This window comes from Protobothrops mucrosquamatus, unplaced genomic scaffold (assembly GCF_001527695.2).
Source record: "Protobothrops mucrosquamatus isolate PMUCROS unplaced genomic scaffold, P.Mucros_1.0 scaffold_282, whole genome shotgun sequence".
Lineage (NCBI taxonomy): Eukaryota > Metazoa > Chordata > Lepidosauria > Squamata > Viperidae > Protobothrops > Protobothrops mucrosquamatus.
The window spans coordinates 114,192-128,425 of NW_015386358.1; the positions used below are offsets into that span (position 1 = coordinate 114,192).

The 14,234-nt window shown below is 35.4% G+C and overlaps 1 protein-coding gene across 2 annotated transcripts in view; it reads right to left on the reverse strand.

Moving 5' to 3' along the window:
• Nucleotides 1–5,172: 5,172 nt before the first annotated feature.
• ATF1 (activating transcription factor 1) overlaps nucleotides 5,173–14,234 on the reverse strand; it is a 24,295-nt gene continuing 15,233 nt past the window's right edge. For both annotated transcript variants that reach the window (XM_015831849.1, XM_015831850.1), the window contains 5 exons: nucleotides 13,203–13,300; nucleotides 10,202–10,323; nucleotides 9,629–9,793; nucleotides 6,502–6,661; nucleotides 5,173–5,348 (listed from right to left, as the gene is read on the reverse strand). In XM_015831849.1, coding sequence (XP_015687335.1) covers nucleotides 5,204–5,348; nucleotides 6,502–6,661; nucleotides 9,629–9,793; nucleotides 10,202–10,323; nucleotides 13,203–13,300 — 690 coding nt within the window. In that variant the 3' untranslated portion in view covers nucleotides 5,173–5,203. The remainder of the gene's footprint in view (nucleotides 5,349–6,501; nucleotides 6,662–9,628; nucleotides 9,794–10,201; nucleotides 10,324–13,202; nucleotides 13,301–14,234) is intronic.

Consider the following 14,234-nt stretch of genomic DNA (forward strand, 5'->3'; position numbering starts at 1 on the left):
AAAAAAAATCCCATTGGATTGGGATATCTTAGCTTTCCAACTTGTGTCCATGGTGTAGCAATATTTATTATTTTTAACTGCTAATATATGCAATAAAAATATTGCCCATTCAGTGCAATTTATTGTGTTTGAACTTTACAGTTGATACTTCGTCACTGACAGCTGTAGCTTTGAGAGAAATTACTTTTTCAGTTTTTCCCCCCCTAATACCTAACACTGGACTTAATATTATAAAATTTGACCTTAACAATTGTTCCCTCTGCTGCTTCCCTTATGGTAAACTAAACACAATATATTTTTAATCTGTCCAGAGATACAGATTTTATTTTTTTTAAACTGTTTGCTTCCCTTCCTCCCTGTGTGAGTACGTTACTCCATGGCCAGATTGTTGGTGGAATTCTCCGGTCTTGGGTCAAGGTGGTGATAACAGTGGTGGCATTTCAACCCTTTTTCTTTGGCCCAAACTCAGAGGTGACCCAGTGACCCTTGGGCACTGTAGCAATCACAGACCAGGTCCAGCTTATTCAGGGCCCAAATCTCAGAGGAGTTCACATGTAAGATTATGATTGTTGCGGGATAATCTAAAGTGAGGGGGGATACTAATACCAGCCACTTTCCATGGTTAGATCATGCCCCTTTTATCCCAGGGTTTCTCTATGACTGCCTTCCACTGCTGGAAGTTAAATAACATGTGTATTTTAGACACGACAATTATTTTGTAATGAAATTAGGGAAATTTGGGTTACCCAAAGTTTAAATATTACGGTTATCAAAGGCTAAATTGGAATACGGTAATTGGAATTAGGTCAAACGTAAAACAGGACTTGGATATGTATACAAAATTATATTGACAAATGTATTGACTGACTGAACTATAATTAGAATTGTATTAACTTGAATATGATATAATAATTAAGGGAAATAGGGAATTTTTAATGACGCAACCTGAGATATGTATGAAAGATTTTGTTATTGGACTATTGACTACCCAACCACCACGCTGCTTTCTAAACATTTGATGTAAAAGTGAAAAATCAATAAAAAATTTTTTTAAAAAACATACTGATACCAAACCCCACAGAGACAGATGACCTCCCCTAGTGTTTCCATGTGGGTGTTAAAAAACAATTGATGAGAGGCTCAAGCCCAAGGCATCTTCCTATTTCAGGGACCTAGGGCTTGATCCTTCCTCTCCTAACACCACCGACTGGAACCAGTCATGGAGGAAGGAAAACCACTATAACACAGTGCCTCTCACTCCTAACCCCGAAGCTAGTCCAGAAGGATACCATGATCAATGGTACTGAAAGCCACTGAGAGGCCCAGGATGGCCAGAATAGTTGCATCATCCTGAGCCCTCCAAAGGTAATCAAATGCGGTCAATGTTGTTTCAGTGCTGTGCCCTGGCATGGGTCCAGACTGAAAAAAAGTCCAGATAACCTGCTTCATCCAGTGTCCTCTATAAAAGCCATCCATTCCTTACAACAGAGGTCCCCAACCTTTTGGGCACCAGGGACCGGTTCTGTAGAGAAAGGTTTTTCCACGGACCGGAGTGTGGTTTTGTGTGTTGCCTGCATCCCACGGATGGGGCTGTTTGTGCGGACCTCTTGCTGGCATGCCACAGCTCGGTACCGGTTCACTGACCAGGGGTTGGGGACCCCTGACTTACAAGACTATCTTGTTATGTATTCCACAGCTAGTTAAAAAAAATGCAACTGTGCCCATTGGCTGGCTCAATTCCTAGTGAGAACATGGAGTTTTCTTCACAGCAAAGTGAAAGTGGTTGCCCATTGCTAACTTCCAGGATATTTTTTCAACGTCCTGATATAACAACTCTGGTTATTTCTGATGGTCCCCCATCCATGTACCAATTAACTAGAACTATCATTATTTTTGAGACTAATGAACAACTAAGGCTATTTAATTTCATATGGGAAAAGAAGTATTAGATCTTCTGACAGGCTGAACAAATTGAAAAATATTTTTGATTATTTTTATTCTTGAAAATGTTTAAATTGTTTAAAAAATAAGATTAAGAAGGTATCATTCATCAGATAGCTAATCCACTGGACATTACTGAATTTACTAATACTTGCTACTGGCAATCTTGTTAAATAGTACATGAAATTAGTGATAATGTGGAATACTGTTGCAATGCAAATCATGTTTAGTTTTGCAAAACATCATCAGCAGGCTGCATACTGTTTTTTTAAAAGCCTCTTCTTGTTCTGAAATAACATAATTATTTTAATAGTTTCTGAATACCAAAGTATTTGTTGCTACTATTAAATATATTTTGAGATATACATATAGCAATATTGAGCTAACATTAGCAAAAGATAAAATAGGTATCAGAATTTATATGTTAAGTGTTAAATGTCAAATATTGGTGTTAAATCTGAAAACATCGATTCTCTTCTGAACGTAATGAAATTAACAAAAGCACAGAAGTGAATTCAGCTGTAGGAGCTATATACTGTACTTTAGTCTTGGTGGTTGCGATCCATTAGCAGAGACTAACAACACAGGTGCTCTGCTTTATGAACAGCAGCTGTTCGCAATTTTATGCATGTGAACAATGTGGCAAAGCAGATTTGTGTGTTGGGATGATGGGTGTTTGCAATCTGACATTGTCCGTGTGTGTGTATGTGCATGTGCACCATATTTAGAGATCATTTTTAAAGAAATAACTAGGCACTTTCTGATAAGTTTTATTTATTAAAAGTTTTTGTAGATATATATCATAGGCATTTTTTTAAAGAGTTCAACATTCAGGTGAGGATAAATAATTGGAAAAGTTCATGTGCATATATATATATATATATACCCTTCTCTCCACAGTACATAACTGTGGAGCTCTGGTGCAAAACTAATAGCTTCGGCTACATTTCACCCTGAACATCAGCCCTCTATGTTACGTCACCACATAACATTGACTGCTGAGACTTACCTAGCTCTGCTTGTGCCTGCAGAAAGTGGGAGCCCTGAAGAGGAGCTTCCAAAGATACCCATTCCCAGAATCCAATTTCTTTTTTCAGAATATTTTAAGTACAGAGATAGGCAACTTGTTGTCCTCCAGGTTCATGGATCACAACTTCTCACAATCCTTTTTGTCCATCATATCAGGTTAGAATAATGTGAACTTCAGTCCAGTATACCTGGTAAGCATTAAATTGCCTATGCCCAATTTAGTGGTAAGTAGCCCCGTTCCCCCCCCCCCCCGTAAGTCTTTAAAAGAGAACAGAACCAAGAGAAGCATATGGCTTATTTTCAGGGATAGGAACCTTTTTTTTTTTAAGGGCTTCCCATTTCCAGTTGTTGTTTTTTGCTGGGTGAGTTTACATCAGATGTGTCAAGCCTATTGTACAGGTTACACATTTTTTGATATGTTTACCCCAAAACTGCAGAAATCCATGCAGCTTCTTTTCTTCTTTAGCGCTTGGAAGCTAACAGTTTTAAAGTTTATTAACAATTTTCTGCATAATTCCATGGCTGTGTTGAAATATTCTGCTGTTCTGTTCTCTAATGCATGGGGCTGCTGGTAGCAGAAGGAATGATTTCATGGCATTTTCTATGGAATGCTGTGTCGTGATAATCTCAAAATTGCCCATAATTGTAACATATGCAGCAGTATAATAATAGCATCTTCTTGGCCTAAAATACGGATCGAAATGCATTTAATGGCATAATTTTAAAGGGTATCATTGGAATGATAAAGTATTGTGGCAACAACTGTTGGCTTAACATTCACTAGGTATGCAAAATAAGTCTTTAACATTTCTTGAAAATAAGAAAGCAAAATAACACAATTATCCCTGACAGCATCTTCATATTGAAAAGATCCATGCATTTTTGTATGAACAATAGGAACCCTTCCTCCACCCCAAAATATTCAAGAATATTTTTGTTAATCCCTACCAGTACACAGAAATAGGCTTTAGTTTCTCAAAAAAATTCTACAAATATAAAGTTGACATTCTGAGATAAAAATATCTGCTTTGAAATTGTACATATCTAAAATACCCATATAAAAGGTAAATATTTTAACTATAAAAATATATCTGAGATCAATTTCAGCTGGATTACTTCTTTATAAAAATCAGAATTATTTTAACCAATTACTATTAGGTTTACAAATAGAGTCTTGAAATTAAGTACTTCAATGTTTCTCTGTGTGCATTATCTTTGGTTTGTAATTTTAGTTTGTCTGTGGTATAAAATGGGCAGAGCTAAGGATCTTGGCATTTGTTCAGTCATTGTATGCCAGGAACAGGATCTTCAAATAGCATACATGATGCACATTCACTTGAATTCATTTTTCAGACATTTTTCTTACCTGTGATTAAATGCATAGGCAAAAAAAGTTAAGGTATTCTCCAGTAGAATTTGTTCAGTTGTATAAAACAGCGAACATTGTAATAACTATGATTGGTATATATTTCATGTCTTCAGGTGCCTCCAATCACAAGGAATCCATTGCTTTTATCAATACTGATAAACAGCACATTAAAAAATTTAAATTGTCTGCCTTCGAAATCATCTCTATGGTCTCAACAAATTAGTGCAGATTAGAATTTCCAATCTGAAGGAAAAAATATGTATACAAAACTGAAAAGCCTTCTTATATGAGGACTGTTCCAGATATACAAAAAACACAAAGGTGACTTTGTGCACTAATATGACAAAAGTAAATAGAAACCACACAACTGGAAACTCTGAATGCATGGATTTGGAGCTTATGGACTCTGAATGAATGCTCATTGCAAGATGTGCAGTCCATTGCTTTTAAATTTACATGCACAGGTCTAGTATGATGGGTTAAAGAATAAACATGAATATATCCTGATTAAATATGTTAACAGACATTTACAGCTGATGGCAATTTTAGTTTATCTGCAATTTAACTGCAATCAAAAGTTAACAAGCATTTAAAATTAAACTACAGCTCATGAAATCCAATTGTTCAATTGACAGAAGGTACATGTCCATGTAGCCTGATTTAATCAAGATTCCAGTTGTGCCAGAGGAATGGCTTCACACAATTTCATGCTTTCTTTTAGTACTCTGCCATGCAAGAATTTCAAATAATATTTTAAGAGTCTTTAAGTTGTAGAATTTGAACAGAGATTTTTGACCTTTCATTTTAATCTTTAAAAAAATCAAATCCCCCTGATATTCGCAGAAAAGCTTCCACCTTCTTTTCTTACACACTTTTATGGCAATAAAGATCTTTTAAAGTTTTTAGTTCTTCAATTAAAGTTTTGTTCTGGTTTTCAAGGACAGCAACTCGATTTTCAAGGCATTTAACATACTCTTTCTTTTTTCTACGGCATTCTCGAGCGGCTTCTCTGAAATCCAAAAGCAAAAATATGTTAATTACGATACAAAATTCAACATATTTTACAAACATTCCATTTTTGCTTAGAGAAGATGCTGGCCATTATCATTTTTTTTCTTTATATGATGATTAGGGTATTTCCCTTGCCAGGTTAAGTATAGATTTGCCATTCTAGAATGCTCTGTATTGTGATTTACATGGTCTGCCATGTACTAACCTTTATGATCCCCTACATTCATCTTATGCTCCTACCCCTCCTTTTAGATTTTTGTTTTATATATAGAATTTTGTTCTATATCTTTTTAGCTTTGTATTCCTTTTTTAACCTTTGATGAACTTTTTATGTTTTTAATTGACAGTGCTCTTCCCTCCTTTTGCTGATCTTTGGCAGTAATAAAGATCTGATTTAATTCTTTCAACTAAATTTTGAAATAAATGCTGAGCATTTTTTCAATATTTTATACCAAATAAAATCAACTGTCAAGACTGTCTACAGTTAAATGAGTCCAAGAAAAAGCATATGTATAAATCTGCTCTGTTCCTGTTAAGGAACAAAATAACCGTATATCCACTGAATATGGCCTCAAACTAAGTACCCACAGAAGGATGTAACATAGTCTGAAGCCTATTTAGGGTTTTACTTCAGAAGTTTGACACATTAAAAATCATAGACGGTAGACGTTCAAGTGATCCATCAGTATATGGTATAAGCAGTGGTGGGATTCAAATATGTGAACAACCGGTCTTCTGTGTGGATGCTGCTTCCGGAAGTCCATTCTGGGCCTGGGCAACAAAAAATTAGCTACCGTTTCTGCTGAAGTGGTGCGAACCGGCTGAATCCCACCACTGGGTATATGTGATGGAACATTTCACAATACTTTTTCATTATGAAGCAAGACTCCTAGGGGGATACATTAAATTCATTTTTCAAGAATCTTGTTTTCTTATTTATTAAAAACAATTCTTTCCCCCTTATTTCTTGAAGGCATTTTTAAACGAAGGCATTTCCCACTCCAAAATAAAGTGAAATCAGGAAAAAAGCAGGCAATATAAACAAGCTTTTAGAAGGGAATAATATTCCTTAGGCAAGATAAAAGACTGAAACCTATTGGTAATCTCTGTACACAAGATCTCTTTTCAGAACGTAAGTGGAAAGTAAATACCTATTTTTCATCAGCCTTATTTCTCGTTTTAGTTGGGGATCATCTGTTTTGGTTGACTGAGATGTCAAGGACACAGGAGTTGTCATCACAACTGTTTGTGGAAGGGAAGTGGTGGTTGGTGTTCTGCGTAACTGGTAGGCCTGCATATCCCCAGATGCAGCTGTTAAGGAATCAGAGTAGAGCACATGGTAAAGCAGCGATTCCCAAACTCTGAAATACTGCCACTTCCACCCTCCAAATAAAATTAATGATTCCACTAGGTTTAAGGTTGGGCAAGAAACAAATATACAATTTTAGTGGGGTATTTTTGAGGCAAATACTGAAAATGATGGACTCCTACATTTCATTTTTTAACGGGATTTGGAAAAAGATTTGGAAATCTGAGTGATTTTATTTTTGCATATACCGTTATTTTCTTTACTGTCTGAAATTAATTTCATTCACTACAATGAGGGTGAAAATATAAAATGATGTTTCCTTCGCCTGGACCTCCATGGGGACCAGATAAAGCACTGGACCTTGCTTTAAATCAGCTTCTCTTACAATACTGCAGCTAATAAAACACCTGGGAGGCTGTAAGTTGCTTTTGGCACTCTCTCCCTTCATTTCCATTCTATTGCAATATCCTTTGCTGTTTAAAAGTCAGGTCAAATGGTCACTGGATTAGAATATTAAGTCTTTTTTTGAAAACACCTTTTAAAATGTATTTTATTCATGAAATTGATATGGCTGTCCATCTCAGAAAAAAGTGACTCTGGGCAGCATACAGTATTTAATTAAAAATCAACAAATATATAAAAGCAGTCATATGAAAACAATAAAAAAGCACATGAACAAAAGAAGATACTGACAACTGCAGTAAGGGAACCAGGCTTGATGGCATAGCCAGATCCCGAGGGGTTTGTGGAATGTTAAGAGGGACGGAGCTAACCTCGCTTCGGGGGGGGGGGGAGAAGATTCCAAAAGGTGGCTGCCTTGGCTGAGAAGGCCCATCTCCTGGGACCTGCCGAGTGTCATTCCCTGACAGACAGGATCTCCACTACGCCTTCTCTGCCAGATCTGATGGAATGGGCAATGAAAGGCAAGCAATGTTGGAGACTGTAACTGCATGGAACACCCTACACAAAAAACTTTCTTACAATACCAGTTTTATATATAAATGGAATCTTACATGCTTCAGAAGTAATTATTAATTATAATTATTGAAAATATTAGCTAACAATGGGGCACTGAGCATAAAAATTGCAGTTCAAAATCTTCAGTGCGAGTAGATGGCACAAGCAGGCCTAAATTTAAATTAAACAAGAGGTTTAACATTTAAAATGTTATATCCATGTTTGTTTTCAAATAATCCAAAACTAGCATTAAAATAAAAGGAAAATTCTAAGAATTAGGATATCTGTGAAAACTAGTTCATTAATGAAGGAAAGGGGATCTTTTCTTGGCTGAGGTTTATTTCCAGTCCTTTGAATCAAAAATAGGCATAGTTAGGAAACAATTATTGGTCTCACTCAGAAAAAGTGGGCAGTACTGGAACACAAAAAGTAGTGGTTGTTTATTAAGGATGATATACCACAGAATACATAAGGAAACTTATACACAGAAATGTTAATTTGAAGAAGTGGAGGCTTGTAAAAATAATTCATAATCAATTACTACAACTGGTGCCACTGCTACAATAAGCTTTAGTTTCCTTGCATAACTACTCTTTGGTGTCAAAGGGAACCAAAGACTTTGCATGAACAGTCATCTCCTCTGCATGAGCAAGAATACTCAGCCCATTTCAGAAATTTCTATGTGGAAAGTGGAAAATTGCAAAACTTGCGGAATTAAGCAACATTACTTTTTTAATCAAAAAGTATGATTATATAATTGGTCAGGACTAATTGTTTAATGGCTCAAGCATTAGAGACAGTTCCCAAATAGTTAGACTGGCTAAATGATAGAAAATAGTACACATGACTTAACAGCAAATACCCATTTTTTTACAATAAGAGATTTTATTGCACTGCTCATTCTAGGGCAGGGGTAGGCAACCTTGGCTCTTTTATGACTCGTGGACGTCAACTCCCAGAATTCCTGAGCCAGCATGAAGCCCATTTTATTTAACCTCTGTGACATTCTCTTCTATTATTGCTGCTGCTGCTTTTTCCCCCAGTCTACTTGAAGCCAAAAGAAAAAATTCTCTCAGAAAAAAAGATTAAGATTGAAGGGAGGCTTTTCCTTCATCAGAGGGAGGATTTAACCCTTTCCTGTCAACCCTACTTTCAGGTGACCAAAGAAAAGGCAAAGGAAAGAAAACAGCTAACCTGCATAGTCCTGGCCAGAAGGATGGCTGGAAGAGGTGGGACAAAGAAGAGCCAAAATTGGGAAAAGAGCTAAATCCCTGTAGACAAGTAGCATTACAACAATTCTAAGCCCTTTCCCAGAGCAACTGGGAGAATAATATCTACCACAGGTCGCCCTTCTTTTGCTGTAGGAGAACATCTTAGTCACCAAAGCTAAATATTATGATCAATTTCCACTAATAAATTATGGAAGGAATTTGGGAATTGCACCAAAGCTTTAGGTATATTGAAAATTCAACAACCTTGTTATAAATGGACTTTTAATGAACTGGTACTAATATTTATTTATTAATATCTCGCCCTTCTTCTTCTTATTTTTCCCACAACAACAACCCTGTGAGGTAGGTTAGACTGAGAGAAAGTGATTGGTTACACAGTCAGCTTTCAGAGATTAATGGTTTGAATTACAGGTAGTCCTTGATTTAGGAGCACAACTGAGCCCAACATTTCATTTGTTAAGTGAGTTTTGCCCCATTTTACGACCTTTCTTGCCACAGTTGTTAAGTGAATCACTACAGCTGATAAGTTAGTAACCTAATTGTTAAGTGAATATGCCTTTGCTTGTCAGAAGGACATGACTTTGGGAAACAGCAACGGTCATAAGTAAGAACCAGTTGCCAAACATCTGAATTTTGATCACATGATCATGTGGATACTACAAAGGCCGTAACTGTGATAAATGGTAATAAGTCACATTTGTAATGCCGTTGTAACTTTGAATGATCACTAAATGAACTGTTGTAAGTCAAGAATTACCTGTATTTAAAGTGGATACTTACTTTGCACCACTACCTGATTACTTGGTACAAGTATCTGCTGGCCATCAGATGTCTGCACATACTGTAATAGTGGAGTCCCAGTAGCATTTGTAAACGTCTGTAAGCCCTGCATACTCTCCACACCTGGACTGCTCAACTGTAACGGTCCATTTGGGGCAATGGCAACTTCAAAACAAGGCAGAAAGAAAGAGGGAAGATGCTGAATAGTGCACAGTATAAGATAAACAATAAGCAAGATTTGTTTTCTTTTGGGCAGTCCCACAGGAATATTCCACTGAATACAGTCTCTTGCCTAAAAATATGTATTAAGTAATCTTCAATTGACAATTTAAAAATGTTCCTCCATTTTTTCAATGCTAGCTTGTTCGATTACATGTTTTGAATGAATAAATATTTAGTATGAGAAAAATATGATTTTAACTCATAATAAATAATTATTGAATGAAAAACATTTCCAAAATCATTGCTTCGTTTTCCTGATAATAAATAATTTTGGAAGGGATTGTAATCCTGAATTAGAATCATGGGTGCTAGCAACGTATCCAGTGTAGACGTTTATTAATTAATACATACTATATTGACCAGTGCTGGTCTGATAAACAGGTGTATTGACAGGCACTGACGTGACAACAGCATTTGATTCATCTCCTTTCCTATCCCTTGTGTCTTCAGAAGAAAGGTCGTTCAAAATTTTTCTATAAAAAAGCAACACAATGTATCAGATGTATATTGCTGGAAGAAAAAAGTGCTGAATAAATTGCTACATTATTATTACATTGATTATTGTAATATGTATAATTTTAGGCACGGTTTGGCTTTTTTTCAAATTCAAGAGAAGCAGAGTCCAATATTGTGTAGCCTTATAAAACTAAACACTTTTCATTAAAATGATTGTTTGCTAGTGATGCCTATTTTTGAATATGTTATAGAAAGGTATAATAAATGTAATAAAAAGATTGAAGGTGGATATTTTATGAAAGACATTTGCTTGGGAAGCAGTATTAAAATCTAGATTCCATGACTAAAATATCCTATCAGATAGCCAGGAAAGTCCAAACAGCTTTAGAAGCAGACTGAAGTTCTTGCACAAGCTCACAGGCTAACTTGGAAGTTGTGAGATACTGCTGTATGATGCTGTTGTTGCATACATCCCATATTTTCTCACAGAACTTAAAAGACAAACCATGGTTTCCCTAAGTTTATCCTCACAATAGTCCTGAGCCAGGTAAAACTCAGAGACAGAAGGGCTTGCCAAAACTCACCCAGTGGACACAGAAGTCGGGTCTTCTTGAAACACATCTAACAATTTACTTCACTACACTGACTCCCTCAAATTCAGGTTATAGACAAAAAACAAATGGGCAATCTGTGGCTGTTAGCTTCAGAAAATACAAGATCTTTAACCACTAGGAACAGCAATAGCACTTAGACTTATGTATTGCTTTACAGTGCTTTACAGCCCTCTCTAAGTGGTTTAGAGAATCAGCATATTGCCCCCAACAATCTGGGTCCTCATTTTACCAATCTCGGAAGGACGGAAGGCTGAGTCAATCTTGAGCCGGCCAGAATCAAACTCCTGGCAGCTGGCAGAATTAGCCTGCAATGCTGCATTCTAACCACGGTACCATCAATGCCACCAATTAGCCAGAACATCAGATAGCAATCTATGTGGCATTCAGACATTAAAATATTTCCTTCACATGATTTAGGTCTTCACAGACTGAAATTAACATTTGGAATTAGTAAACATTTGGTTCTAAACATGATTTTTGATATTGTGAACCAACCGAAGCTCATGAACAGTCTGCAAGGGAAGTATCATACCTAGCATATTACTATAATCTAAGTGGGAGGTGATTACATGGTAAATGACTATGATGGTGCTGGGTTTTTTTCCCAAGAACGGCCAGAAAAGTCACATAAGATAATATAGATTAAGATCATTCTCAGTCACGGTAGTAATATGGCCAGCTAGAGAAAAAGTTCCAGAAGTGGGAAGAGATCCAGAAGAGAATTCCACTTTCTTAATAATATTAATATTAATATTAATATTAATATTAATATTAATATTAATATTAATATTAATATTAATATTAATATTAATATTAATATTAATATTAATATTAATATTAATATTAATATTAATATTAATAATAATAGTAAAGTTGGAAGGTACCTTGGAGGTCATCTAGTCCAACCCCCTGCTTTATTATCTGTTTATTTGTTTTCAATCACAAATACCTACTCAAAACAAGATTTAGAAAATGGAACATGAAGAATAGCAGTCTTGGTTTTTTTCCTTTTCGAAATATCTAAGTCAGAGTCTTGGTATGACTTTCTCAGAGGCTTCAGTATAAATGGTGAAGGCACGGAAATAAAATCTAACTCCATAATGCACTATGTCTAAAATTAATGTTTAGGAAAAGTTCTAGAGAAATTTGCAATGTTCAGTACTCAGAATGGTACCTATTGGATTCCCCTACTGCAGAGCAAAGATTATTTGTGCAGAATAACTCATCTCCTATCTCTTCAGGGACTTTTTCATCAGGAAGTACTATAATCTAGACTTGTACAAAACACTGTCACCTCAAAATGTTCTAACCTCAAAATAGTTAAATGTTCTGAACATGAAACAAAACAATGTCTTTGAAAGTTTTGTTGAAACTGTGAAAGAAAAACACTACATTGAATTTTCTGACTATTCCCAACACTGCAACTGGGCTATTCTTACATCCTGTGGTTGGACTGCTTTTTTAAAACTCTTCTCAGCCTTTCTAGAAGCAGGGAACAAAAAGCGTTGTTAATGCTGCTAAGACTGTATAAATTTAAAAACTACTATTACAATGGTGATTTAGTTGGTTTGATGGCTATTTGGTTTGATGTTCTTATGCTCTTTTATAATACTAATATGCATGCAGTTAAGAAACACTAGAAGTCTTTTTAATAACTTTTTATTTATTTTGTCACCAGCAGTTACTCCTCTCTGAAAACATGTGGAAAGAACCACAACACAGAATTTTTCTTATATTTAGGACTGTAAAACTGCAAAAAATAAACGCTGGCCAAGTTTTTTTTAAATTAAATCATTGAGAAAACTTAATAAGGAAGCAACTGTCAGAATAAGTGACCTGGTAGATTCATTTAAAAGAATTTTTAAAAACTTACATTTTTAAATTTTTGCAAATAACTTCATTATCTGGCAAATAATTGATTTTGTGGAGCCGTAAAAAAAGGGATCCCTAGGGGTTCTTAGACCATACTTTAAAAAAAAACCCACTGACTTAAAGAAACTGAAAAGATCAATATTGGTTCTTTCCATTGAGAGGCTTTTTTTTTTTAAATAGACACTATCTAATCAGACTTTTGCAGTTAGGGAATTTATCCATTCCAAAAATGATTTTAAAACTATGTCCTTGACCATTTTTTTTGCCATTTGGCTAGTATAGATGAGGCCAAAAGAATTGGTACTCTTCCATTTTCTTCAAATAATCCAAGTTTGCCATGAAATATTATTTTCCATAATAATTCTAGTACAGATCTGAGAAGAAATTATATTTTGGTATAAAATACAGACCTATAAGATGGACGGCGTGCTAACAGACCTCTTGCTTTCTGGGAAGAGTCCATGCTATCCGAAGAATCTTGTGAATCCTCATTCTCTGATAATGACACCTAAAGGAAATAAACTCTCATTTTGTTGAATGTTATATGAGACAATATGATACAGCTTTCATCTATGCCAAGTATAACCATTAAGATTTTTAAAATGACAGCAGCCTTTCAACAATTTGCAGGGGGAAAAAAATTCTATACTAAGGGTAAATAAATCTATTCAAAGGAGGTGTCACTTTTTATTCTACTGGACTGTAAAATATTTATGAACTCCAGTCACTTTATGTGCAGATCCATAGGTAAAAGATTCTTTTGGACCTGTTCCATGCTGATCAAACAAACAAACAAACAAACAAACGTGACTTAAAAATACAGTTATATTGCAATATAGTGTTAGCATTAACACAGATACAATTATTAACTATTATAATGTACAAATAAAATGTATACAACCATGTAATAAAGAAATGCATTAAAAATAAAAAGTGCATAAAAAAGGAAAAGATAAAAAGAACTCCCCCTTTCAACCCCAGCAAGTATAATCAACATTAAGGACTTAAAGTAAAAGCAAAGATCTCTTCATTCCATATCTCATCACAGTTTCTAAAAACTCATCTCTAAAAACTCATCTCTCCCTATTAAACAGCAAGCATCCAGTAAGGGTTATCAGAAATAACAACATTAATATTACACCCAATCTGAATCTTTCCTTTACCCTTTAAACAAATCCCTATTTTCTCTCTTCAAATAATCAAAATTCAGTCCTACTCAAAAAACAATTAAAATATTATCAAAAGTAATCATTGTCATCCAGTCCTAATCAAGAAGCCATTAAACATCTGACCAAATAACACACCATTAATTTTGGTCAAACAAATCAAGTACCGTATATACTCGAGTATAAGCCGAGTTTTTCAGCCCATTTTTGGGGCTGAAAAATGCCCCCCTCGGCTTATACGCGAGTCAGCGTCTCGAAGCAGCTGCTGCTGCCGCC